The sequence below is a fragment of the Typopeltis vanoorti genome, chromosome 15, assembly GCF_054136105.1.
Source record: "Typopeltis vanoorti isolate ZY-2024b chromosome 15, IOZ_Tvanoo_1.0, whole genome shotgun sequence".
Classification (NCBI taxonomy): Eukaryota; Metazoa; Arthropoda; class Arachnida; order Uropygi; family Thelyphonidae; genus Typopeltis; species Typopeltis vanoorti.
Window position 1 is genome coordinate 120,854,404 of NC_143563.1, and position 21,615 is coordinate 120,876,018.

Here is a 21,615-nt window from a genome sequence, read left to right on the forward strand (position 1 = left end):
CACACTACTTGTCTCCGATTCGTCACATGAACCTCGCAAGTGGTGATATATTTTATCACAGCACTCAAATTATTCATAGAAGACATCAAACAATAACACAATGAAAGTAATCTGTCATCAGCTGGTTAATAAGTCACTATGCTACCATGCATGAGTGATCCCCCTCTTCCATATATTATATATAACTTCAAAATGCAAAGAAAGCACTGAACTAAACTCTAACTCCAACTTCTAGACAGATTTATACCCAAAGATATCATACATACACCTTGTCTTCTAAATTAATTCATTAACTCATTAAAACCCATAAGGGATTCAGTCTTCAAATGTATTTATAACCAAAAGAAAAAAAAAAACTAAAAATCTAAAATAATTTAAAAAAAGAATGCAAATATACATATGCACATAAAATCACTGAAATTTATCTATTCAAGTCACAACATCAAACAACAGAAAAATCATCCTTCTACATAGCCACTTTCATTGGCTTATATAAACAAAACTTCTGGAATTTCAGTCTCTTGCTTCCTACAGAATTTTCATTCTTTCTTGAATTCACACAGGCTAAAAACTAATGAAACACTGATTGCTATAATGATACCAACATAAGTCAGTCAAATTCTTGCATTCTAAAAGAACAGCAAAGAGAACACATCATTTCATCTCCAAGCTGCAATAACTTGATTTATTTTCTATATGAAAGTAACAGCATTCGCCACTGAATAAACTATTACTTCCAACAGTTTTATCACTTCAGAACAAATTTACTTCCTACATGAAAGTCTCTGCATACTTCACGGAAGAAATAATATCAACAGCTTTAAATCACCTTTCAGACCAAGAATCCTAAATAAAACAAGACAAACTTTAGTGGTCCCATTTCTATATGAAAGAAAGAAACAAAGATCCTTTCGGTTTTAACTGAATTAAGTCCTATATGGATTAATGACTACAATAAACTTTGTACTTATCAAAGTATATCCTCACAGTCTTTCATTTTTTTTTTTTTTTCTAATTTCTGCTTAGTCTTCATACACCGAAGACAAAAGAAACAACCACAACGGTCCTCCTGCTGAGTTCTTTTTCCTTCCTTTCAAAGAGCTGAATGCTTAGTGAGGTCAGGTAATTTTCTCTTTTAACTCTTGTACATGTTTGGAAATAAAGTAGAGCACCTTCCGCTCCAGCCCACCATTTTTCAGCACTGTGCTTGAAATAATGATGAAATTCTTTTCACAGTTCAAAAAGTTATAATTGTAATTTCAAAACAAAACTAGTGGAAATTTATAGTCTGGTAGACTCATGACAATTATAAATTTTTTGAATAGTAATTTCATTGTTTCAATCAGACATCAGATTGCCTTTAATTTTATTCAGCTCATCTAACAAAAGGGAATCAGAAGAGCAGATTATATGAGCTCTATGTTCAACTTGATGTTACCTTATCTTCTGTGATAAGGTAACACTGCCAGTAAAGACTGGTTTTCGATCAACTGAAACTTAAGCATGACCTGTAGAATTTTGAAATATCAAGGTATCCAAAAAGGATAGATGGTTAGTGGATTAATGTTCAATAGTGAACTTGATAAGGGAGTACAAAGAGTTTATTTTTTCCAGCAGCTGAAGTAATTCAAATTCCAAATGGGACCAGACTGCAAACATATAATCAACAAAATGTATACGAGGTTGAGGAAAAATAGCACGAAAGAGTTTATTTTCTTGACACATCATACAATAGTCAACTAAAGCTGGTGAGGTAGGATTGCCCATTGTTGTTCATTCAATCTTTTTTGAACAATTTATTCTTCCAACTAAAATAGCGTAGGTATAGTCAATAAGGTATAGATAAGGTATAGTACAATCAAAGTATAGAAATTTCCCAGAATAACAAAATAAATACGCTATTATTTGCAGATGATCAGGTAATAATATCAGATAAGGAAGACAATTTACAAAGAGCAATATATCATTTAAATATTATAGTAGAACAGTTTGGAATGAAAATTTCCATACATAAAACTAAAACAATGGCATTTTGTGGACAACCTCCAGATAGAGTAAAATAGTTATTAATAATAAAATAATAGAACAGATAAATAATTTCAGTTATCTTGGATGTGAAATATCATATGAAGGAGAAAAAGACATAAAATTAAAAACTTCAAAATTTTTACAGATTATAGGCCTGATAAATAGAACACTCAACCCAAATATAGTACAAAAAGAAACAACCCTGAAAATATACAATACATTAGCAGTGCCCACATTATTATATATGGCAGTGAAATTTGGGCAATAAACAAACAAGATAAATAAAGAATAAAAACTAATAAATAAATAAAGAATGAATTGAGATTTATGAGAAGAACGGCAAAATTCACATTATTAGATCAAAAATGGAACGAAGACATTTCAAAAGAACTAAAAACAAAATCAATAGAAGAAAAACCAAACAATTATAAACAAAAATGGATTGAACATGTAAACCGAATGGCCAACACCCGATATCTTAAACAGATACTAAAATATAAGCCAAATGGAAAGTAAAGGCAGGGTAGACCTCAAAAAAGGATATTAGATGGATAACGAGACCGGAAAAGACCAATATGGTCTATATCCGTATTTAGTAAGTTTTAAAAGAGGTAAACCGTGAGTAGACATATCGGTACACAATAAATAACGGAAAAAACTCAGGTAGAAAAGATTATTTATTAGTATAATTTTCGCCTGTGTGTCACAGGCATCCTCAGTACATTAAGCTCAAAATTAAACACTTTGGAATTGTCAGTTAGTGTTTAATTTTGAGCTTAATGTACTGAGGATGCCTGTGACACACAGGCGAAAATTATACTAATAAATAATCTTTCTACGTGAGTTTTTTTCGTTATTTATTGTGTACCGATCCGTATTTAGTGTTATGATGATGATGATGAAGTAAAATAGCCTGAATTGATGGTGAATTTCAATAACTTAAAAGACTGCTAGAAAATCAGATTGCAAAAACAGAAGAATCTATTCTTGAATAGTGACAAATCAAACAAAACCATAATCTTGTTATTAGAGATTATTAAAGTTATTAAAGATTGTTATTAGACAGACATAGATCTTTAATTTTCTCTTTAAAGTCAAGGCTGTCCTTAATTATAAGAATAAGTATGGCCCAGTGAGATTCTGAAGATTATGAGAAAGATGTTTTGCAAGGTAGTACGTAGGCGAGCCATTACAGTCCATTATTGGTATAGTAGTTTGCCATCCTTGTGGACTTGAGGTAGACCACAGAGACAAGGTGGACAAGACAGGATGAATTCGTAACTTCATCAGTAGTGGCATCTCAGAATTATCCAATATGTTATTCAATTGATTGATTTAAAATTTTTGTTGGATACCTGCAGATTACATGATACATTAACCTATTACTCAATCGTATATTAATTTTATGATTATGGTTGGTATTTATGACAACAATGGCATTATACTGTCAGGGTTTGGATACCTTAATGAATCGAAATCCTATAGGTCATACCAAATTTTCAATTAATCAAAAACCAACCTTAAGCAGCACGTAAATTCACTTGTACTCGCATTATCATTCATCACAGAGGATAGGTATTATTAAGCTCTTCTGATACCCTTTTGTTACATGAACTGAATAAAGTTAAAAGCATTCTAATGTCTAATGGACACAATGAACCTATCATAAAAAAAAATATTGTCATCCATCTACTATTATTATTATTATTTTATTTTATTTAATGTTAAGTTCATACACGAGAGATTGATTGAATAACACAGGGTTTCCTAAAGCGGGCTTCACAACTGAAATTCTAGGGCTGTGAATCTTGTTTACAAACATTCATATATGTGTGTGTGTGTGTGTGTGTGTGACGATTCATTGACTCGGTTGAAATACGTATTGTAAAATAGAGTCGAATGACAAACCGAGAGTAAGGCAAAAAAAAAAAGGGGGGTTTAATAGTAAAAGACGACTAGTTTCGGCTTATAACAGCTGAAAGAGAGATTAGAATTGAAGGTGGTGGTGGTTGATGTTCTGTAGGATGAGAGTTGTGTAGAATAGAGTTTGTGAAATAAAAGGGAGAGTGCAATGTGCTGTCATCTGCAAAACTATGTATTGGGATGTAGGTCACTAATATATAGCAGGAAGAGGGTTAGTGAGAAGACAGAACCTTGTGGAACCTCAGCATTAGTTGAATGGTGAGAGGATATGGAACCATCCACCACCATACACAGTGTGTGTCCAGACAGAAAGCTGGCAATCCAACTACAAAAGTCCTTAGACAGACCAAACAATGGTAGTTTGCTTAGTAAGCTTTTGTGACAGACCTAGTCAAAAGCTTTCGCGATATCAAGTGCAACCACTTGATATTTGCCAACCTTCTCATGGCATTTGTCCAAAGATCGGTGACATATATGAGCAGATCTCCAATCGATCAGCAGCGACGCAATCCATACTGGCACTTGTTTATTAGGTGGGTGTATGCCTTCAAAATAGTGCAGGAGTTGGGAATTGATGATTTTTTCCATTATTTTAGACAGAACTGGGGTGAGCGAGATAGGACAGTATTTGGACATCAGCGATTTGTCGCTCTTCTTGGGAACGGATTGATTATAGGCCAATTTCCTGTGGGATTACCAATGGAGTAAAAGAGTATATACAGGTGAAATAGGATAAGAGTCAGTTCTGGTGCACAAACTTTCAGGGCATTGGAGAAATGCCATTAGGGCCAGGAGACTTTTTTTTGTATCTAATTTGGATAGCATTTTGCTGATCTCTTTCTGGCAAAAGGATATAGGGGGCATTGTATGTTGGGCATCTGGGATGGTCGGCGGGTATTTACCATTGTCTGTTATGCATGCATTGGAAGCAAAGTGTGAAGCCAGGAGATGGGCTTTTTCTGTGGGTGAAGATTCAATAGAGCCATCTGGATATGGTAGATTGTGGTCAGAATTACATATTGGGCCCACTACATTCACTGTGTATTTGGAAGGGTCGTTGGAGAGGAAGAGATCTAGGGTGTTTGGAGTGGCTCAAATTTTCTATTTGGCATCTGAACAAATTGTGTAAGGCCGTTAGTGATAGAAAATGTAGCAACTCTGCCTACAAGATCTACAACTGGAGGAGGAAAGCAAGTTGGTTTGTGGACATTAAAACCTCCTAGGAGGATGATTTTGCTGTTGGGAAAGTGAGACTGGAGAAAGTCAATTTTTAAGGAGAGGAAATTAAAGTGCTCAGAGTGGTTGGTTGCATTCGGGAAGCAATAGAGACAGCAAATGAATTTGACTGAGTGGGGAAGGGATATTTGCAACCAAAGGACAAAGTTGGGAGATCTAGGTTGAGTGCTCTCTGACAAGGTATATCAAAGCAGACGTATGCACAGATGCCACCCTTGGGTCAAAAGTAGTTAAGAGTCTAGTTTGGAAGATTGAGATGAAGTACTGGAGGAGGTGAAATTTGAGTTTCTGCCAAAAAGAGTAGTGGGATTTGGTAGATTGAAGATGGTAGTGGACACTATTAAGGTTGGAGTTTGAGTCACAGATGTTGGAAAAATGGATATACAAGGTCCTGTGAGGCATATATCTGACCACAAGGGTCTTGTGCATTTCGTATGCATCGCCTGCATACTGGTCTGCATGGTGGCTACTAGTGGCCTCACTAGATTTTTGACCTAATTTTGCTTGTTTTTAGTCTATGATCCAATTGTTTTCTCCATTTTGGCATTTTTCTTCTAGTTGTTTTTGAAGCTGATGACTTTGTTTTCTCTGGGCGGGTCTGGTCAAGCATGTAAGTGCAATTAGGAGCAAGAATCTTTGAACGCGTTTTGATCACTGTTATTAATTTAGATGTGCAAGTCTGTGTGTCAAAGGTCACTATTACGAGGTGTGGAAAGTTCGTTCCATCCTTTCTTTTATTTATTGGTCTGAAACGATGGCACATGAAGATATTTTTAAATTCGATGTTACATTCTTCTGCCAATTTGGTAATGTCTTCTTTAGTGATTTTCCATTTTCTATAGAAAATTTAAAAATAACGGCAATGAATTTTTTGTTTTTGGCCTCCATCGTGTTGTGTATCATTGATGCAATTAGGTTGTGGAGTTCGTTCATGGGAAAGGATGAACTTGCATTGTGGTGATGATCATCAATTAGTTCGAGCTTAGCTTCCAGTGCTCATATTTTGGTAGAAATACGAGAACTGAAAGCTAAGCTCATATTTCCTCCAAAATTTAAGCAAAGGAAGCTAAGCTCAAACAAACTGATGATCTTAGCTTCCAATGCTCATTTTGGAGCAGTAGAAAATGCGAGCCCTGAGATCTAAGTTCATCAAATAGTTGCAATGGTAAACTTGTGAAGTGGCAAGGGTGAACTCGCTGATTGTCAATCAGTTCAAACTTAGCTTCCAGTGCTCATATTTTGGAAGAAAAAGTTTAATTTATAGTGCTGATGTGCTGTTTGAGTTTTTCAACTCATTTGCCTAAATTCAGAAGCTGTTTTACAAAAGAGAGGCACAGTGAATAGAAAAAAGGCTGGTTGAGGTTGATAAATAGCTTGTGCACTAATATATCTATTTTTATGCAAGAAGCATGTAGCCAATGACAATAGAACTTGCACAATATACCCTTTTTTTATAGGTGACATCAATTTTACAGCTGTAGAACATTGTGGGTTTGTCAGAGATCGATGGCACTGCACTGGCGAGACACTCGGTGCTCGTTTGTCGTTGGCTTTTGTTACCACCATCTTTGCTTCATATGGTAGGCTTAAATGATGCTTACACATGATAGATTTTTAACTGGCAAGTTAACTGATTTAATGCACTATAAGTACTTACAGGTTGTACAGAAGTAATCCTTAGTAACTGCTGTTAAGACCTGTTTAAAGATTAATTTGAATGAAAAACACTTATAATATCGATAAAATCAGGAAGCAGTAGCTTAGAGTAGCTTATTCACAGATGCTTCCAGCAGAGCTATTAGACTACAATCTGACATGAAAGTAATTGAATAGCCTATCTTAAAGGAAGTTCAGAACAAATAGCATATATTCTTTGGAAATTCAATCTATACCCTTCCTTCAGACCAGCTCGGAAACTGTCTTCCTTCTTACTATCTACAAACAATACATTACCACCCCACTCCTTACCAGGTGTTTATCAGGTGCCCTGCTTATGCCATCTTTGCTATTTTCGACAGGCTGGCCATTCTGCTTTGATTAATATAATTTGATAATGGGTGTCAGTTTAATGTCGAGAAATGCAAAGTTATGCACTTTGGGATAAATAGATTACAACTGTTTATCACACTGATGGCACTGTACTGCAGGAAATAGATTCTTCTTATTATTATTAATCAGGCCTCCATGGAGTCAAAAGACTCATCGTGGGAGGTCCTTCCTAAGAAACACAATCTATCAAAACTCGTTGAGGGGACATCTCCCCCCCCCCAAGAAACACAAAGTCTATCATACCACTCCTTGAACTCATTGACTGTTCTCGCACTCACCACTCCATCAGGCAATGCATTCCATGGTTCAACCACCCTCCATGCAAAGAAACCACTCCTCACCATCTTGCTCACAGTTTCCTTTCGTAACTTCCAGGGATGGCCTCTTGTCATCACTCCTTCCCGCTGTTCAACCAAGCGAAAGAACTCCCCGGTCTCAACGCTGTAACCACCTCTCAACAGTTTAAAAGTCTCAATCATATCACCCCTCCTCCTTCTATCCACCAAACTCTGCAGTCCACATTCCCTCAGCCGATCCTCATAACTATCATTGTACGGTCCTGAAACCATCTTTGTCATCCGTCTTTGTATCCTTTCCGCAGTTAATTTATCCCCTTCAAATCTTGGGGACCAAATCTGAGAACAATAGTCCGAGTGTGGTCTGATCAGGGTCTTATACAACGGAATGATAACTGTTTTATCTCTGCAGGTCACTGTCCTTCTCATTATTGCAGCAATACTCTGTGTTACTTTCACCACCTTTGCAATATGTCCCCTAAATTTCAGGTTTCTATCAATCATCAACCTCAGATCTCATCTCCCCTACTTCCTTCAGTATAACTCCTCCCATAGAGTATGCAGTGTCTCATCGATGTTTCCCAATTCTCAAGACCTTACATTTTGCTGCATTAAACCAACATATCCCATTCATTTGCCTATCTATCTAGCTTATTCAAATCCTCTTGCAGAGCTGCCGCATCTGCACTATTACTAATAATACTTCCTAGCTTCGCATCATCCGCAAACAACTGAATATCCCTTGCAACTGACAATGTCATTGATATAAAGGTTAAACAATATAGGACCCAGTACTGAGCCACGTGGAACCCCACTTGTAACCTTCTGCCTCCTTGAAACTGCCCCACCAAACACAACTCTCTGATACCTATCGGACAGCCAATCCTGAATCCAGACCCATGAGCTGCAACTTAAATATCAGCTTATCATGTGACACCCTGTCAAATGCCTTCGCTAAGTCTAAGAAAATGGCAGTATATGCCTTTCCCTTGTCTAATGCTCTTGCTAATGTTGCTAAGGTAGCACATAACATTATTTGGCCATTGAAGAAAACATTAACAAGTTGAGATAAAGAAATTGTAATTCCTCTTTATAAGACCTTGGTACACCTGCATCTGGATTATTGTGCTCAAGTCTGGTTCTCTGGGTTTCTTGGAGATGTGGAAGTAGTGGAGAGGATTCAGAGGCAAGTGACCAAAACGGATTTTAAAGGATAGATGCAGGGAAAATGTCTCAACATTTGACTAGAAGGACAAGAACAACGGGTCATGCCTGAAAGTTGAATAAAGGTGTGGTCAGTAGGGGATGTGAGGACTAGATTTTTTGCTTGGAGAGTGGTGAATGAGTAGAATGGGTTGCCAGAGTCAGTTGTGAGTGATTTTATGTTAATGGTTCAAGGAGAGGTATGATAGACTATGTGAGTAGGCTGGGTCTCCCGCGATGAGTCTTCAGACTCCATGGAGGTGTCCATATAATAATAATTAAAATTCAAGAATACCAGGACTACATTATATTTTTGGAATCTGACGATTACGTCCTTGCTTCTCATGCTATCGATGCTAGGCACATAGTTTTTTGGAATAGAAGAGAGATTCCTCATTCCATTAGGTTCAAATCTGATTGCCTTCTTCTTGAAATACGTAGTAAACTATGAAATTCTACGAATCTTAGCTGCTACAATTGTATACAATCTCTAAGTTTTGGGAAGTGATTACTGTCAATTCTTCATCATTTATTATTATTATTTTATATTTTTATCTATGCAACTTTTACTATTGTTCCTTTGAACTCTAATAGTGTAATCCTAGTACCCCATCTGTGACCAAGACACAAACTAGGAGATAAAGGCTTCGTGTGTTTTCTTTTGATTCATATTTTGAATGAAGATACCAGTCTCTCTCTCTCCCTGATGTGATATCTATGTTGGATGAAGTATGTGGGTGGTCTGAAAAGTTATTGGCCTAACAATGAAAAAATGAATTTATTATTTCAAAATTATCTTTATTTTTCAACATAATCTCCCTTAAGACTAACACATTTATTTCAGCGATGCTCCAGCGCCATTATCCCATCCCTGCAGTGGTTCTCAGTAAGATTTGCATAATAATCCTCTACACCTGCAATCACCTCTTGATTTGAAGAAAAACACAGACCAGCGAGGAAGAGTTTTAGTTTTGGGAAGAAATAGAAGTCAGAGGGAGCCAAATCTGGGGAATAGGGTGGACGTTCCAACAATTCATAGTGCGGATCCCTTAATTTTCCCATTGCTAAAACACCTTTCTGAGCAAATGCAATGTCCTGATGAATGATGATTTTTTTTTTCTTCTGCAAACTAGGTTATTTCTCATGACTTATTTTTCACGGTATTAACAACACCACAAACACTTTTATCAACAAGGATGTTTTATTAACGCTAATATTTCGCTGATTTTCAACTCAGCATCATCAGAGCACAACACACATGTAAACGCGACAGTGAGTGAGTGAAACAATAAAATTGCAAAAGACAAAAGATCTAAAGTCCTATTTTTGGCACCCTCTAATGGAAAAAAAAAAAAAAAAAAGCAGCAGTTATCCAGGAGTTTTTCTTAGGATAACCGTCTCCCAAATTTTTGGCAAATTAATGCAACCATATTTGTTAAGGTTGGGAGAATTCTTCAAAGCCATTGCTGACTCAAAAAATAATCTTTCAGATCTATAACGACTCCTAAATAGCACATTCGTTTTCCTCCATCTAATCCTGTGTGAAGGAGTGTCCAAAGCGTGGTCTGCCAGTCCCGACTTGCCATAGTAATAGTAGCGAATGTATCTTTCATGTTCTTCCAGGCGGATGTTCACTGATCTTCCTGTTTGCCCATAATAGGCCAAGTCACAGTCACATGGAACTTCATACACTCCTGGGTGTGCTAAAGGGTGAAGTTTATCCTTTGGCGAGCAGATCCGTTATAGATCTCAAAGATTATTTTTTGAGTCAGCAATGGCTTTGAAGAATTCTCCCAACCTTAACAAATATGGTTGCATTAATTTGCCAAAAATTTGGGAGACGGTTATCCTAAGAAAAACTCCTGGATAACTGCAGTTTTTTTTTTTTTTTTTCCATTAGAGGGCGCCAAAAATAGGACTTTAGATCTTTTGTCTTTTGCAATTTTATTGTTTCACTCACTCACTGTCGCGTTTACATGTGTGTTGTGCTCTGATGATGCCGAGTTGAAAATCAGCGAAATATTAGGGTTAATAAAACATCCTTGTTGATAAAAGTGTTTGTGGTGTTGTTAATACAGTGAAAAATAAGTCATGAATAACCATCAACGCCTAAGCTTATCTGTTAGATTAGGTTATTTCTCAAAAATTTTTTCGTCTAGTCTGGTTAAAAGATCGGAATAATATTCTCTGGTTATTGTTATACCCTTTTCAAGATATAATTAATAAAGAAAATGCCTTTATTATTATTATTATTATTACGGGCATCTCCATGGAGTCAGTAGACTCATCGCAGGAGACCCAAACTAGGAAAACAATATCTGTCATATCTCTTCTTGAATTCATTTACAGACTAAGAGCTCACAACTAAGTCAGGCAATGAATTCCACTCATTCACCACTCTCCAGGCAAAAAACCTTGTTCTGACACCTTTGTTAACCACATTCTTCTTTAATTTCCAGAGATGACCTCTTGTTCTTCCATCACTATCACACAGCTGAAACATTTCCCCTGCATCAATCCTATAAAAACCTTTTAGTAATTTGAATGTTTCTATCATATCCCCTCTTCTTCGCCTATCAACCAATCTCTGCAATCCACAAGCTCTCAATCTATCAACGTAGGGAGCATTTTTTATATCACTCACCAACTTGGTCACTCTTCTCTGAACCCTCTCCACAGCCTCCTCATCTCCAAGGAATCCAGGTGACCAGACCTGAGCACAGTAATCCAAATGTGGAAGTATCAATGCTTTATAAAGAGGAATAATAACCTCTTTATCTCTGGATGTCAGTGTGTTCCTCAACAACCAAGTAATCCTATGTGCAATCTTGGACACCTTATCAATGTGTCCTCTGAACTTCATCTCCCTATCTACCAATACCCCTAAGTCCCTAGCCTCATCAATCTCTTGGAGTACCTTTCCATCGATGTAGTACACAGCTGGTAATCTTTTAATCCCAAAATGCATGACTTTACACTTTTCCACATTGAACTGACATCCATTTTCTTTTGCCCATTTTACCAGCTTATTTAAATCCTCCTGCAAACTTTCAACATCAGCTTGATTTTTTATTGCACTACACAACTTTGCATCATCAGCAAACAACTGAATATCTCCCTTTAAGCCGTTTCCTATATCATTTATATACAAATTAAACAATATTGGCCCAAGCACAGAGCCCTGAGGCACACCACTGGTCACCTGCCTCATTCTGGACTCGGCTCCTCCATACACTACCTTATGGTATCTCTCCCTGAGCCATTCTCCTATCCATATCACCAATTTAATATCCATTCCCATCTGCTCCAATTTGCGTAACAGTGTTCTATGGGGTATCCTGTCAAAAGCCTTAGCAAAATCCAGAAGTACCACTGTGTAGCCAGTTCCTTTGTCCACCTCAGATGTTATTCTATTATGAATAGTTAATAGATTGCTAAGGCAGGATCTACCTTTAACAAAACCATGTTGGCCTCTATAGAGTATCATATCCTGATCCACCCATTCTTGAATTTTGTCTTTAACCAACTTTTCCAATACTTTTACCACTACTTCTGAGATGGTGATTGGTCTGTAATTCAATACCGCAGTTTTAGAGCCACCCTTATGCAAAGGAACCACTTTGCCTAACTTCCACTCCCTAGGGACCATACCAGAGTTCAAACTTAAATTAAATATCCAGGTAAGAGGGGTTGACAATTCATTTGCACATTCACGCAATACCCGAGCTGATATTCCATCTAAGCCTACCGCAGTGTTTGCATTTAAGTTTTGCAATATATTTAATACCTCTGATTCTTTAGCTTCAATTCTCATATTAGGTATTGCTATAGGTATAGAGATATCCTCACTTGGGTGATAGACTTTTGAAAAGTGATCACTCAGTAACTCGACTATTACATCTGATTTTGTCACCTCAATACCATCAGCACCCACTAAGGTTATCCTTCCGAAGTCATTCTTCCTCTTACTTGCCACATAGCGGAAGAACTCTTTGGGATTACCCTTGATCTCTTTGGCTAAGGTCTTCTCATAATCTGATTTAGCTTTTCTTACTATGCTGGTAACCTTCCTAGCTTGAGCCTTGTACTGCTCATGGGTGTCCTGATCGCCTTTCTCCTTGTAAATTCTCCATAACATTTTCTTTTTTTGCAGTTCAAGCTTGATACTACTGCTCATCCATCTAATGCCTGCCTTGTTTGACCTCCTGACCATGGGGACACAATCTGATATTGCTTTCCTCAGATACCCGCTGATTTTATCCCAAGCACTGCTAACATCTTTCCCTTGCAATATGTTCTGCCATGGGATGGCTGCAAGCTCACTCCGAAGCTTGTTATAATTGCCTAACCTGTAGTTCCGTACATACCCCTTCTTAATAGAAAAATCCACAGATTTTGCAACCTCCCAAGTCAATACCACATGATCGCTTTCACCAACTGGAGGTAACGAGGACACCTTACTTATGCATATAACCTCTGAACCAATAACCAGGTCCAACACTCTCACACCACGTGTCCCTTCAGTTACGTGCTGTTTCAAGTAATTATCTCGTAGAAGATGTATGAACTCCATTTCCTTTTTGCTACGTGATATTTCCTCCTTCCAATTGATATCACCATAATTAAAATCCCCCATAATAATCACTAAGCCTTCACTCATTGCACTAAGTTGCTGATGCATGAATTCAATATCTTCCCCCGTACTCCCTGGCCTATAGCAGCATCCAACTGTATATTTGGTTGCGTTGGTCACTATTTCGCACCAGACTGCCTCAAATGAACTCTCCTTCACATGTCTATCATCATGATATACTACTTTCTTTGGCTGCAACACATCAGCTATCATCAACAATACTCCTCCTCCTGTTCTATCATCTCTATCCTCCCTGAAAATACTGTACCCATCACATTCAATTCCAGTGACCACATCTTCTGCTGACAGCCAAGTTTCACTAATGCCTACAACTTTTGGTGAGATTTCACTGACTAATGCCAAAAATTCTTCTCTCTTATTTCGAATGCTTCTAGCATTGGTATACAAAAATTGCAGATTCCCTCTAGATCTTGTACCGGCTTTAGAACTGATATATAAGTCACTAACTACCGTAGTCCTATGCCGATTTTTATCCCCTCTCTTATGCAATTTATTCTGCCTATAAGGATCAATAAATACACAATCAGTGTTAAAGTTTCTCTCTCTTACACTCAACCTTTTCAATATTAGTTTACCTGCCCAATAACTTCAACCTGTTCAGTAAACAATAACTTCTTCAATCGCTTATGTCCTTCCATGTTAAGATGCAGTCCATCTCTAGCATACAACTGCCTTTTTCCTTCAAACACACTCCAAACATCAACAAACTCCAGACCTCTTTTTCTGCACATTCTTGCAATCATATCATTCATTATCATTGCTCGTCTACTTAACTCGTAATTGTCAAAACGAGGCAGCACACACACTATTCTCCCATTGACACTTTTCCTCTTCACAATATCTAATAATGTTCTTAAATCTTTTCCTACCCGATTTATACTACCTCTCAGGTCATTCGTACCCACCATAACTATCATCTTGTCTGCTTCATGCCCTATCTTTATTGCTAAAGCCACTCTTTCTATTGTCCCATCAGCCAAGCACTCCTCATGCATACCACTCTCCATACCCTTAATCATAGAATCACCATATATTTTACCACTCTTAACTTCATTCAAGTCCACACTCATGGACTCATTCTCTACACTATTCAGCATGACTCTCCCAGCTTCGTTACTCAACTCTCTATTACTTACCCCCCCACTCTCACTACATCTCATTTCTTCTAGGCCACTTGTGGTTTTATTATGTTGACTCCCAATCACTCCCATACTATTTATTACTGAATCATTCACCAAAGACTCACCCATATGTAATCCTGTTCTAGTTACTTCAGCTAAAGTAATGAAATTTAGCATCCCAAAACAGTCATACCATGACCTTGTCTTCATTGGTGCTGAACAACTGGCTTCAATCCACTGTTTTGACAGCTATGTGGATTCTTGTGTGTGTACTCGTGAATCCAAGTCTCATCCATAGTAATAAATCGATGCACAAAATCAGTTTTATTCTTGTTAAAACTCTCCAAGTACTGTTCAGAGATTTTCATGCGAGTGCATTTTTGATCTGCTGTGAGCAAGCATGGCACCCATCTTGCGCAAAGCTTTTTCATTTGCAATTCTTCATGCAAAATATATCCTACATGTTATTTTGAAATGCCTATAGTTTCACGCAATTTGATTCGCTGGTAATCCAATAACATATCGTACACTGATCAATGATTTGTGGTGTTGTTACACTTTTTGGATGTCCTTCACATGGATCATCTTCAAGGCTGGTATGGCCATGTTTAATATCAAGAGCCCATTTCTAAATTGTCGAAAATGAAGGAGAAGAGTGCCCATAAACTTTTATGAACTTCGAATGAATTTCTTTTGCCGTTAAACCTTTTACGCATAATTTTATAACCGCACGATACTGAATTTTATCCATTTCAAGGGATACAGACAACACTTTTGCTTCAGACAGATGTATAAAACAAACTACTTGATAGATGACTTGCAATTTCACATGTATGCTTATGACAGATGTACCAACTTAGAAAAAAAGAAATCTCGCTGATAGTGTTGCCATTTATGGTCGAGGCTGAGCACTTTTCAGACCACCCACTTATAATGGAGTCTTTGAATTAAAATCTACATATGTGTGTGTGTGTATATGTTACGGTTAAAGTGATAAATCCGGTTATTATTAATAATTACTGGTTAAAGTGAATCATTAGAATTAATCACTTTAACCGGTTAAAGTGAATAATTTCTAGAGGAGTCTGGTAAATGTAATAAAAACATGTTTACAGGTTTTATATATAGGTTTTAATTAAATTTCTTTGCCTAGGGACATCAATAATCTCGGACCGGCCCTGTAGATAACCATAATTGACAAGCCCTGGAAGAAGTACTGATTACTACGTTAATAGGAGAGGTTGCTTTTTTTCTTATTTACATCAGTCACTACTACGTGTGTACATTTCTCCACATTTTCAATGATTTTATGTAGCCATAAGCATAATGGGAGATTTAGATTTAATGAGAACACGATTTAACGACCAAGTTAATATGTTGAGATCGAAAAAAGGGACAAATAATCAGTTATTTACAAAAGAAGAGTATTATTCATTTTTCGCGAAAGTTAAAAAGAACAAAGATAAGGTTTCCGGCAAAACACCCAAAGATTATCAACGGTTATCAAGATTTGATATCGTAAAAATTGGAAATGTTGAAAAACTCGTCGTACCTGCTAAAAATGAAAGAGATCGGATTATGTACTACACTTTCTTGGAGGAAAATTTTCAGTTAATTCATGACACTCATATTGTCATCGGCCATGGAGGACCAAACAGAACGATGAAAGAGCATAAAGAGAGTTATAAGAACATCACAGTTGAAATTATTATGATATATTTGAATCTTTGTGAGCCCTGCCAAAAGAAATTGAGCATTCCAAAAAAAAGGGCTCATTGTTAAACCAATTAAAAGCAGCAAATTTAATTCTAGATGTCAGATTGATTTAATTGATATACAGTCACAAGCTGATGGCGATTATAAATTTATAATGGTTCATCAAGACCATCTTACGAAATTTGTTCAACTTAGAGCTTTGAAAACAAAACGAGCTGCAGAAGTTGCACATCATCTTTTGGATGTAGTCACAATATTTGGAGCCCAATGCATCTTGCAAAGTGACAATTGTTGGGAATTCGCGAATAAAATTATTGAAGAAGTCTGCAGAATCTGGAATGGGCTTAAGATTGTTCATGAGAAACCACGGCAAAGTCAATCACAAGGCTCGGTTGAAAGAGCAAACCAAGACATTGAAAAAATGTTATCCACATGGCTTGAAACAAATAAAACAACAAAATGGTCGGAAAGGATAAAATTTATTCAGTTTATGAAAAACAGAGCACATCACTCTGGAATAGATCGCAGTCCCTATGAAGCTATGTTTGGCTGTAAAGCTAAGGTAGGTTTGAAAAATACTTACCAGTCGATACCTTGATAGAATTCACAAGTGAAGAAGATTTCGAGATGATATTAAAAGATCAAACTAATAAGGATGTTGAATGTGAGAAGATAATCTCAGAGAGGGAAAGCAGTATTAGGACAAAAAACGTGACAATATGGAAGTGGAAATAGATAATACGAGTGATGACTTATCTGTTGGAGATCCAAACAAAAACAGAAATAAGAGTGTTAGCCAAATCGAAAGAAAACAACATTTTTCTGAAATAGGAACGATCGACAAGGAAGATAACAAAATAAAAAATATAACTAATGTTGAATTAGAAAATAATGAGAAAATTAAGGAAAGTACTTCTTTTGCACTCAATGAAACCACAGAAAAAATTCAAGAATCTGGAAACTCTGCTAAGCAGCCACTTAAGAAGTAAGCTGAAAAAATATTAAGGCTTTCAATGACTAAGTTTCCAATTGCAAATGTAGGAGAAAATGTTCGGATAAGAATTCCAGAAGTAGACAGGGCTAAGACCGATAACCAGAATATTATAGCTGTTATAATTTCTATTGAGAATGAAAACCTATATAAATTAGGTACAAAATATGGTATTTCAAACCAACTCTATTCGAGGAACGAATTTACCGTTTGTAAAGAAACTTTTATTTCAGTTAATGAAGTTTCTGATATTGAGATAAGTCTAAGAGAATGTGCCCACAAGAATTTTAATTCAGGTGGTCAAGATTTCCAATATTGCAATTGTACAGCCCACTGTAATTCAAATTGCTGCAAATGTAAAAAGTCAGAAATCGTTGTAATTCCAAGTGCCACAGAGGTCTTTCTTGCAAAGTAATTTGTTTTTTACTGGACAACAATATAATAATAATGTATTTATCTCCTTTTCTTTCTGCTATTAAATAAAATATTTTTTATAAATCATGTTTTTATTACATTTACCAGACTTCTCTAGGAATTATTCACTTTAACCAGTTAAAGTGAATAATTGTAATTCACTTTAATTCTAATTATTCACTTTAACTGGTAATTATTAATAATAACCAGATTTATCACTTTAACTGTAACGTATATATATATACAACTTTATTCAAAAACTCTTATTATTTACTAAAATAAAGAGCCAAAAGGCTTCAGTTCAGTGATGCAAATTCATATAAATCAAGTGAAACCTTCTATTGGTCCATTTTGAACCAATAGAAGGTTTCACTGGCCTGATAGCTGTTTTGAAATGGTTCTCCACAGAGACCAAGCAGAAACCTTAAGAGAGCAAAAACTCTCATTCAGTACAAAGAAACTTTAAATGTCCTAGAGGTGTAATTTTCATAAGCAAACTCTCAGTTGGTGCATAAAGTATTTGCTAAAATAAAGAGCAAAAAGGTTTCAATATGGCAATGCTGGTGAGTGTATTCCTATAAGCTCTCTCTGGTCAACGTTTTTGATGAAACTTTCATAGTTTCTACATGCGGCTTTGAAATAATGAAGGATTTAATATCCACATGATTTATATAAATTTGCTTTATTTTAGCTCTTTATTTTAATATATACTTTACAAACGCACCAAGAGTTTGCTTACGAAAAATACATCTCCTGACCTTCAAGTTCTTTAGTACTGAATGAGAGTTTTTACTCTCTTAAAGTTTCTTCCAGATCTGTCTCCCACTGAGAGGGAGGGGACGTAAGATTTCAGAGGAGTTTTGCCTTGAGAGAGCAATTTGAGCCTCTGAGTATTGGCATTTTCAAGCAGGCCTCTATCATGCCCATGTTGGTGGGTGCCTTTCCCCAGAATATGAACGGTTCTGCTCAGTGGTAGGGTGAGCTTGTCAATGAGCGGAACCAACACTGAGTTGGATGATCTTTCAGTCACTCATAGGGAGTGGTCTGGGGGATCGCCTAATTTTTAGACAGGGCTTTACTTAGATAATTACCTGGTTTCTGAGAACCAACCAGTTCGAAACAGCTGTGAGGCCAGTGAAACCTTATCAAAATGGACCAATAGAAAACATATATATGGATGTGTGGGCAAGCACTCATGTCTTCTAAGTAGTCCACGGTAGGGCAATTTGTGAATACAGGCAAGTGTATTCCCGTAAGCTTTCCGATCAACTTTTTTTTATGAAACTTTCACAGTTTCAATATTCAGCTTTGAAATAATGCTGGATTTAATATCCACTTGATTTATATAAAAACTCTTATTATTATTATTATGTGACACCTCCAAGGAATCCAAAGACTTATCGAGGAAGGGCACCTACTGTACAACTCTCTATCTTCACCACTTAATCCACCAAATATACACCAAACTGACACAAAAATCACTAGTATTCTTTGTATGTTAATTGTGTGTGTGTGTGTTCTCAAGGCTAATTTTTCTGTATACAGGATGAAAAACCCAAGTTTCCAGGAGAAAAAAAAAAACTCAGCTACCTCCGTATGAGATCAGCAAACTCACCTTCAATTGAAAAAAAAAAAAAACATATAAAGATTCCTCTCATCATGATGAGAATTGAACTTAGGCCATTTCCGGTAAGCCGTGGAAGTTTCTGTAAATAAATCATTCTTGCATATTTCCTCATCCTATTGTTCACCACAAACGAACTCATTGGGATTATTCTTAGCTTGCAGTACTACTTTTCTCTTATATTTCCTTTTCCTTACTGTGAATATCACCTTCCTAGCATTAAACTTGTAGATCTCATAATTACCTCACTCATGCCATAACCAATTCTCCTACAATCCTCCTATGATGTGTCCTTGTACTCCTTGGAGTTGTTATCTAATAATAATAAGTTTTATACATTGAGGTGCACTCTCATTTGTAGTTCCTGTGTGATAACTATAGTTATTAATTTAACTCAAAACCTACCTTCCTCATTCTATGAATAAAATTTGTCACAAATATCAAAAATCTCTTAATTCACAAGCACTACTGGTCTAATTTTTCTCGACGTTCTTCCATCAAGGGTATAGAGCTCTTTTTTTTTCACATTTGACGTCCGTAGATGCCGTATGGTCACTGCCGTATTGCACATGGTTTTGGCAATGATGTCTTCTGCTAGAATAAGTGGTAGGGTCGCAGGTTCCCTTTCCACACAATGTTTGTAGGGCAATCACAAACATCCATGCCCATGGCAGAATTCGAACCCGCAGCCTCTTGGCTGGAGAGTAGACATGCTATCCACTCGGCCAACAAGGAAGCAGCCTTGGCTGAGTAGTTAGCATGTCCGCTCTCATAGAGCTCATAGGCTGGCCATTAAGTGTAACTGTCAACTCGAAGTGTCTCATGATCAATCATCCTTGTAATACAATGCTAATCTTTTTTTTCCCCCATTAAGCTTACTTACACACACACACACACAAACACACACACCACTCACACAAGTCAAGAACACATGATCAGCGCCCATTGGTCAAATACTACATTAATAACCCGCTTCAACCTCTTAAGCTACAAACAAGGAACAATAAAATATGTTATTCTAAAAACGGTGTTAATATTAATTCCCAAAAATTAATCAAGAATGGAGGGGAGGGGGTAATGTTAAATAACGTGCTTTAATAAACTGATTCTTTGAATCATAATGGTTTGCCAAGCTTTCACTATATTTGCATATTCTCTCCTACTGTACACCATAAGAATTCCAAAATAATTCCTAAAATCGCAATTCTAAAATCAGCTTTGCTTTATATTTATTTAGATAAATAAAAAGATATAATGGAATGCACACATTTCTTAAAACATTCTTTCTGGTTCATTTCACAATAAATTAATAGTATAATAGCATGTGCAGAATCAATTTTATTACTTATAATCAATATTCAAACTTGAAATTAGATAAAGAGCTATAAATTTGATTTAACTATCATGTAGTTATGTTTTAAATCAACTGTTCAGATTATCACACTCACTCAAAATACAAAAGTGTAGGAAATCCAGTTATATTAAAATGTCGACGAACAACTGCATTCTCAGGTTTATTAACATCCATTGCTGCAAGAACCTAATTATTTGAATTAAAAAAAATAAAATAAAATAAGAATTTAGATCACATAAGCCTTGCTAAAGCATTTTTAATGTGTGGAATTATCACTTAATACTATACAAAAATAATAATGGTAAAAATAATATATAATAACAATGCTGTATTTCTGTTCAGAACATGGATCAGTCATTACTAGCACCATGTTTTAAGAAGGAGATAAAGCCACATACAGAAACAAAAATTATGAAAAGACAATCACCATTCACTTTTTAGCAGAACACTTTTCTTCTTTACAAAATAATCAAAGTTAACAGAATCCAGAGGTGAAAGGTAGACACAAAACATCGTGTTATTGAGGGGGGGGGGGTATTACTAACTATTATAATAACGGAATAAACTCAGGTAAATTATTCTTTATTCATAGAATTTTCACCTGAGTATCACAGGCATCATCAGTACAGGTACAAGGCTAATTAAACAATAACTGTTATATTCACAAAGCTCCGCCTAAGTAGCAAGGTTAAATTTCCTAAATTTATTTAATTATTTAAATTTAATTATTAAATAATAATTATTCTATTATTCAATTATAATAATTAAAAAAAAAATTTTTTTTTATATAATAAAATATATATATGTGTGTATACAATTTTATGTTAGGAAAGATCTGCTGCATTATAAACTACTATCTCCCACAAGGGAGAAAGACGTAGACCATTGGATCTGTTTAGGTTAGGGTAGTGAAGTAATGTTTCACATGTTTTTTTGTATAGCCGTTCCATTAGGAACCGACTTTTGTGAATGGCTTTTGTCTTGTTCCACTTAACTCTATGTCTGG

At 36.1% G+C, this 21,615-nt stretch overlaps 1 protein-coding gene across 5 annotated transcripts in view; it reads right to left on the reverse strand.

Moving 5' to 3' along the window:
* Positions 1-21,615, reverse strand: part of LOC150099108 (protein disulfide-isomerase A5) — a 953,872-nt gene that overhangs the window by 602,674 nt on the left and 329,583 nt on the right. For all 5 annotated transcript variants that reach the window (XR_016549469.1, XM_090404751.1, XM_090404750.1 and 2 more), the window contains exon 9: positions 20,704-20,795. Coding sequence is in view for 4 of the 5 variants with exons in the window: in XM_090404751.1 (XP_090260877.1) it covers positions 20,704-20,795 (92 nt within the window). In the remaining variant the exon portion in view is untranslated. The remainder of the gene's footprint in view (positions 1-20,703; positions 20,796-21,615) is intronic.